The following is a 7078-nucleotide window of genomic DNA, read 5'->3' as shown; positions in this document are numbered from 1 at the left end:
GAGTCTTCCTGATCACACACGCACCCCCCCCCATCCCCACACACACGCACCCCCCATCCCCACACACACGCGTCCTCTGATCCTCGCTCTGTGACGCCGCGGTTTGTGGATTGAAGAACGCGCTGAAAGACGGGGAAGAGCCGAAAGTCTGCCGGAGTTTTCATATGAAATTTAAAGGGGACTGAGGCGATCACTTATTCGTGTACAGTTTATGGACAACGGCAGAATTTTAGGGGGGCTGAGTAGAAGGTGTTAGGGGGGCTTTAAAATGGCCTAGTGATGCCCATGACTAGCTAATTCGTTGTGAATGTTATGAATACGGGTCTTGAGTACTCTATGGCTCTTTTCCACAGAGCAGCTACAGTAAATCAACGGACCACTGTCACTTATTATACAGAAACGAGTAATACATCATTCCAAACTAAAGGGTCTTTATTTCTGTACGCTCACAATAATGACAAATTTTACATTTTAAATATATTATAAAATAAAGGTTGGGTTACAGACCTGCAGATGCTTCCTCAGGTTCAACATTGAAGCCTTTGATGTCGAAAGCATTTTAACAGGCGGCAAACAAATTTCCCACTGAACTGTTATATTTGCATTTTATCGGATTTTAGGATTAAATTATTTTTAAAGTTCCAGGACTGAAATGCATTTTTATCATTCGCCATGGGGTTAACTCTCAGACAGTGTAGTGGCCTAAAGCTTTCCGAGGCAATGTGGATTAATGTAATTGGCAGACGCGCCGCAAATTCAAACCAGAGAACCAATCAAAATCAGAATAGCACCGCTTTAACAAACTAACAAATTAATATTTATTCAACAGTTTTTTTAAAAGAAAATATTCAGATGTAACTATTTGTAATCTTTAACATTTTCATAAGTAACTAATTTACACACGTTTTCTAAGTAACTAATGAATTACTGTTACATTTATTTTGTAATTAAATTACGTAACGCCGTTACATGTAACTACTCCCCAACACTGACAATAGCGCAGTCCCTTTTGATACATCAATACACACAACCTTCTTTCACACTCACACTTGGACTAATTGTCACACGGACCCAGGAACAGACAGGAGAGCTGATGATGAGTCAAGTGTCTTTATTGTGAATCCAAAAACAGTGCAGACTGGTGAAGAACTGAAAAGGCGTAACTTAAAAAGTCTTATCTGTGTGGCGCGATGAGATCAGGGGAAACGTCCACATGGGGGAGACGAGGCAGGAGCAGCAGCTAGTAAGCCACATAGAAAGCAGCATAGACAAAACTCACATAACGTTAATACTAACCGCTGCGTCTGTGAAGAAAACGGTGTTAAGTAGTGTGTGTAAATGAGTGTCAGGTGTGGTGTCAGTACTCAGGTGATTGAGGGCGTGGTCGCGAGGCTGAGGTGGGAGCCTCCGTGACACTAATGAATCATGGCAATGATTTCTCCCAACGAGACCACATGGAAGTGCTTTTTATTTATTTATTTTTAAAGCTGAACAGCTGACTGTGTCCATACTTGTCTGCTTTTCCAGAGTCTTAGAGTAATGTACACAGCCAATTCAAAAGTGTTACATTTTCAGAAGCCCTTTTCTTCCTGTGATGAGCATTTTCGTGTAAGTAATGACAATATGTCTGTTCAATCACATTTTCTGTGTAGTAGTTATTTGTGCATGTAGTTAGCAATCTGTTGGTTGGTTTACAACGTTACAATGAAGAAAAGCCTTTGCAATTTTATCCGACTTAAACTAGTCCGACTAACTAGTTAGCAAGATTCTAGCTAATTTTAGCACAAGGTCGGTAGCGTTTTCAAGCACCACTTGTTTTTGAAGGACTTATAAGGTTTTCATTTTAGCACAGAACTGCCAATAAATGCACACAATTCGCTTGATAAATGCATCGAGGAGCCCATATATTTTCAGTGTAAGGGTTTTAAGCTAGCCACACAAGTGCAACATTGCTAACGGTGTTAGCCTTTTATAATGGGAAAAAATGCAGGCCAGAGGATAACAGTACAGCGAGTGTTTTATTGAAATGCAATTCTGACTGAAAACTGCACCTTCACTCATTTTCTAAAAATGTCAAAGTGTTTAAAATGAATTTTATATTGTTAAGATTTAGCGGTGCACTGTTATTTCATGCATGCTGATTATGAGGTGTGTGTGTGTGTGTGTGTGTGTGTGTACTGGGCTGCTGTAGACTGTAAAGTTAAGAATGAGATGATGAAAATTTTCTGTAGTGTTTCAGATAAAATTGTTGACAGTTCATAAAGGTTCTTTGTTTTGTTAGGGCAAAATGTTGGTGAAAAATCAGAAGTACGTGAAAGTGGCCAAAACTGAGGAGGGCTACGAAGACTTCAACACATTTCTTCAAAAAGGTTAGTGTCGTTTCAAACAACTCTGAATGTTTGAATAAACTGACCATTCAATCGATTTATGTTGTACCACACAAATTGTGTTGCTCTACAAAATAGTAATAATAATGGAAACATAAAACCAGGGAGAGTTTTCTCTGGTCATAATTTAATATTTTCTCAGTCATAGAAAAGCTAGGTCTTCCACTACAGTCTGAGCTGCGCTTGGCAGATGAATCAGGGACAGAAGTGGATGCAGATGTGTTTGAGGAGCTTTTGCAAGCAGGGAACCTTACTGTTACGGTGTCCACTGAACAATCAATAGGTAAGATATATTATTACTTGATTTTGATGGGAAAACAGTGGATCATCAGTGACAAATGCGGTGAAGGACAAATTATTTTGTCATTGTACGTGCATATATTAAACTGTGTTACAGTTGTGCTTCATGAGCATGTATCACACACTACGTCACCCGTGTCAGACATTTCATCCTCGTCTGTGTCAGAGAACTCTATCAGACTAGTATCCTCTGATTCATCAGATGCAACAGTAATTATTAAGACAAATGGAGGAAAAAGAACCCATGCCGAACGGGAATCAGCGAAAGAGGTGTGCAATCACTGCTTTTGTTGTTAATAATATATTATAGTTATTAAATTACTATATAGTTATTAAATCTCAGACATAAAGATCTTGTTCAGATCAGTTGTGGTTTTGTTGTTGGAAAGGCTAATGTCACAATTTTCTGATACTTGTAGATGGTGGGAGATGCTCTCCACTCTAAGCCAGGGTTATATTTACAAAATATATTTATAAATATTTGGGAGGAATATGACAAAACAAAGACACTGACAGATAGAACACGGAGACAGATGGTAAACCTTCTTGTGGCCGACATGACTGAAGTTCATGGGTAAGACTTCAGTGTTCACATTAAATATTTTATTTGCATAAACTAACATAGACTGATTATGAGACATGGCAGTAAAAACAATCTTACTACTGAGGAATCTTATTACAAAAAGGAATGTTAAAGGGCATAAAAATGCTTTCGTAAAAAATGCTATCATTAATTAAACTGACACTGCCAATTACACAAATCTGTGTGCATTTCAGAGGTTTAAAAATAATACAAATAATAATTTCTACTTTAAAGGAGGATCCCGCCAACCTCTGTTTGTATGAAATATGCTCTTGGCATCATCTCTGTATTTCCCAGCCTCAGAGATCCATATTCAGACAATGGATATGTAAGTTAATGCACTAGTGGCTGGTTCATATTACATTTTTTGGAGGTAGTACAATTGAACTTATTTTATGATTTTTCTCTTTGAATTTTACAGGAACACTTCTATGACCCACAGAGTGGACCTGGCTATTTGGCCTGGAGGCTAAAGACCGTCTAGCACAACACTTTTCCTCTGTGCCAGAAATTCTCCACCGGCACTACCGATCAAGATAGTCCAAAGAGAAAGAGGGAGTTTCTTCTGACTGACATGCAACTGCTTGGAGAGGATTGTCATGAAGCAATATCCTTTATGAAGCATTCAACTGATGCATCGGTTATCAAAGAGAAGATGAGGGCCACGTTTCAATATCGCCAGTCACTGGTTCAGGATCAGCAACAGTCATCAACAGTCTTGGATGTGTTTTCACGACACCCCTGGCTTGGTAAGACACATGGTTTTTCAAGTGAACAGTTGCTTAAGGTATTCACTTAAATTTGTACGAGATTGAAAGGATTCTGTTCTCCTGCAGATTGAACAAGTCTTCACCATGATGTTTGGAGAGGAGGTGTCAGGCAGACCTTTGGCAAAATGGCCTACTTATTTTAAACCCAGGATCCTGGCAGACTGCAAGTACCTGATTTCTAATGAGCATGTTGAAGAACTCTTGTGTGCACAGCAAAACTCTGATGGGACTGGTAAGCATTGCTCAATATTCTCTTTAATGTTTTTAATTCAGATGTAATTAGATCTGATTTGTCTCCTACTTTGCTTCTAGGCTGGGACAGTGACCTGCCAAGTATTTTACTGCTGGTTCACCTGCTTCCACCTACCTCCAAAGGCCACAAGAAGAGTGCCAAAATTAGCTCATATCAAGCTGTCGACCATGTTGTGAGATATCTGCGGGTATGTAATTTTTTTTAACATTATTATTTTGACACCCTTGTTTCATAAAACAAAAGTTGTTAAGTGGTGCTAAACACTTTTTCTCAAGATATTTCTTTGTTTTGTTACAGATTGGAACCAGTGTTGAAACCTTCCTTGCAGGTGTGAAGTCAGGACAGCCCTTCCTCCTGCGTGTTGGTGAGCAGAGGAACAACATCCAAAGGTTCTATGTCATCCTTGATCACAAGCCCATCCCTTGCAAAGCACAAACATCCCTGGCAGCTTTCGATGAGCTCTTCAAAGCACACTTCATCTTCAGTGTCAACTACCACAAATCCCTCTACAACTTTTACACATTCATCCAAACCACAGTGTTCAACATTGACGTTGGAAGTGCCAAAGAAAATCCCAGAGTCAGGGAGCTCAGAGCAAGATTTCTTTACAACCCTTGAGGTGATAAATATCCTTGGAGGCAAATATGTTTTTTTGTGTAAGGCACACCACAAAAGTTCTGCACTGCTTTGTCAGCATTGAAGGCTCAATCATGGTTTATATCCTGGAAAAACTTTACGTTTGCAATGTGGACAGCTGGGGTGCACTTTTGACTGATAGTGTTGACAATGTGAACATTCATAATAAAGCTGATGAACCCTCATCTTCTCAAGCAGTCAGTATAGACACCCCATTTGCCGCCCAACGGTCTGTTGTGAATCATCAAGTGTTAAATATGTGTGGTTCTGTTGTAGCACAGCTACAAGCACATGGTGTTGCTGAAAGCACAGTGCAAGCAATGGTAGAGTCCATGGAGGAACTTGTAAAGGGCATTCATTGTCAAGTTAAAGAAGCAGTTCACAGCTGTTCAGACATTCAGGGTACAGATTTGGATGAGAAGGTGGAAAAATGTTTTGAGCAACTTGAAAATCCTTTCTCCGTCTTGAACACAAGAGTGAAACGACAGAAGTTCTTTTGAGGAAAAGTTTGAAATAGTTGAACCAGTTGAAAATGTTCTCGGGGTGCGGTTTGATCTACGCAGAGATCGAACAACAGGAGTTTACACACAGATCCCTGTAACAGATAAATTTGTGTACGTGCCAATTTTGGGAACCCTAATGTCTATGTTCAAGAACAGTGAAATATGTGAACATTTCTTGCAAGCCAAACAACAGGAAGAAGGCATTTATAGAGACGTGTGATGGCTCGTATTTCAAAAGCAACAGTTTGTTTTCTCTTAAAAAACATGCTCTACAGATTCAACTTTATTATGATGAGTTTGAGACTGCAAATCCCTTAGGTTCAGAGAAAGGGATACACAAACTTGGTTCTATTTACTTTGTATTGAGAAACCTGCCCCCAAAATTTAATTCTGTGTTAATGAATATTCATGTTGTGGCACTCTTTTACTCACAAGATGTGAAGAAATATGGATTTGATGATATACTAAGGCCTCTCAATGATGATCTTAAAACACTTGAAACCCAAGGAATTGAAGTGCCTTTCTCTGACTCACCTTTGATTGGTTCTGTTATACAAGTAACAGGTGATAACCTAGGTTTACATGGACTGTTTGGTTTTGTTGAGTCCTTCAGTGGTACATATTGTTGTAGATTTTGTTTAACCAGTAAAGATGAGTTACAGTCTGTCTTCACTGAAGATGACCCTGGCATGATTTTAAGACATTTTAAGTGCTCTTTTTAATGTTAATGCATACTGTGAAGTGTCAACCACTAACTGGGTGAAGAACTATGGAACAGAATATCAGATTGATATGTTTGTTTGTGTTAGAACAAATATGGAAATTCCTGATTTCCGAAAGATCACCAACATCATTATAAGTGATGAGCGAGCTTTCATTCTGACTTCTAGAGTGGACACTCTTTATTTTGATGATCATTTGAATGCATACTGTATAGAGGACAGAGCAGATTCATTTGCTGTTTTTTCACTTAAGGAGTTGATTTCTTACAAACCTTATGACAGACAGTTTTCTAATGTGATGGATGAAAAAACATACATTGTGCCACATTGTCATACTGCGTGAAGTGTATTTTTGTGGAGAGGTTCTGTTGTTGCGACAAAGCAGAGCTGTTTATATGGTGTGCTTGTTTGAAATAAAAATTGATTCAGTTGATTTGTTCTGTTTATTTGTACATTTTGTTCTATATATTAGTATGTGTTGTTTGTGGGAGTGAAATTAGGGATTGTTAATTAACTCCCATGTATTCAAATAAAAATCAACTATTAAAAAAGAGTTATATTTTACACTTTCAATAGTGTTAATATAGATTTAACTCTATTTAGTGTTTAAAAAAACACGGTTGGAGATAAATTTTGACACTGAACACTAGAGTTGTTTAAATTCAACACTGCCAGTGTTAAATTTCAACTATGTGTGTTGCTGCAACTCTGTAATGGTGTTAGGATTTTGACACTTTTAAAAATGTTTTAACTCGTTTAGTGTGGACCAATATAGACACTTTAGAAGTGTTGAATTTAACTCTATTAGAGTTGAATTAACACTATTAAAATTGCTGTGTAGGTTACTGAAAAGGAACGTCAGTATCACTTTACTCAAATTTCAAATATACATTTTGAATATATAACAATTGGTAATATGCTGAT

The 7078-nt window shown here is 38.1% G+C and overlaps 1 protein-coding gene across 3 annotated transcripts; it reads left to right on the top strand.

Annotated features, from left to right (window-relative positions):
- Positions 1 to 1008: 1008 nt before the first annotated feature.
- LOC131364868 (uncharacterized) lies at positions 1009 to 6587 on the top strand. Of its 3 annotated transcripts, none has more exons than XM_058408421.1 (11): positions 1009 to 1243; positions 1528 to 1608; positions 2282 to 2369; positions 2530 to 2670; positions 2785 to 2957; positions 3107 to 3261; positions 3505 to 3598; positions 3692 to 4019; positions 4107 to 4272; positions 4353 to 4480; positions 4591 to 6586. In XM_058408421.1, the coding sequence occupies exons 1-8, from the start codon at positions 1214 to 1216 to the stop codon at positions 3752 to 3754; spliced, it is 825 nt and encodes a 274-aa protein (XP_058264404.1). In that variant the 5' UTR covers positions 1009 to 1213; the 3' UTR covers positions 3755 to 4019; positions 4107 to 4272; positions 4353 to 4480; positions 4591 to 6586. The 3 variants fall into 3 exon arrangements, with proteins under 3 accessions (XP_058264404.1, XP_058264491.1, XP_058264325.1); XM_058408508.1 differs by having other exon boundaries at positions 2890 to 2957; positions 4591 to 6585; XM_058408342.1 differs by having other exon boundaries at positions 2530 to 2957; positions 4591 to 6587.
- The last annotated feature ends 491 nt before the right edge of the window (positions 6588 to 7078 follow it).

The sequence above is a fragment of the Hemibagrus wyckioides genome, linkage group LG01 (genome assembly GCF_019097595.1).
Source record: "Hemibagrus wyckioides isolate EC202008001 linkage group LG01, SWU_Hwy_1.0, whole genome shotgun sequence".
In the NCBI taxonomy this organism is placed as follows: domain Eukaryota; kingdom Metazoa; phylum Chordata; class Actinopteri; order Siluriformes; family Bagridae; genus Hemibagrus; species Hemibagrus wyckioides.
Note: the sequence above shows the minus strand (reverse complement) of the source record. Positions and strands in the feature narration are given on the sequence as shown.

Excerpts from the sequence above, each read along its gene's own strand:
- LOC131364868 (XM_058408342.1), top strand. The coding sequence starts at position 1,214 with ATGGGGGAGACGAGGCAGGAGCAGCAGCTA. Across the intron at positions 1,244-1,527 it reads CGAGGCAGGAGCAGCAGCTA|AGTCTTAGAGTAATGTACAC; the intron begins GTAAGCCACATA and ends CTGCTTTTCCAG. Across the intron at positions 3,599-3,691 it reads CATATTCAGACAATGGATAT|GAACACTTCTATGACCCACA; the intron begins GTAAGTTAATGC and ends TGAATTTTACAG.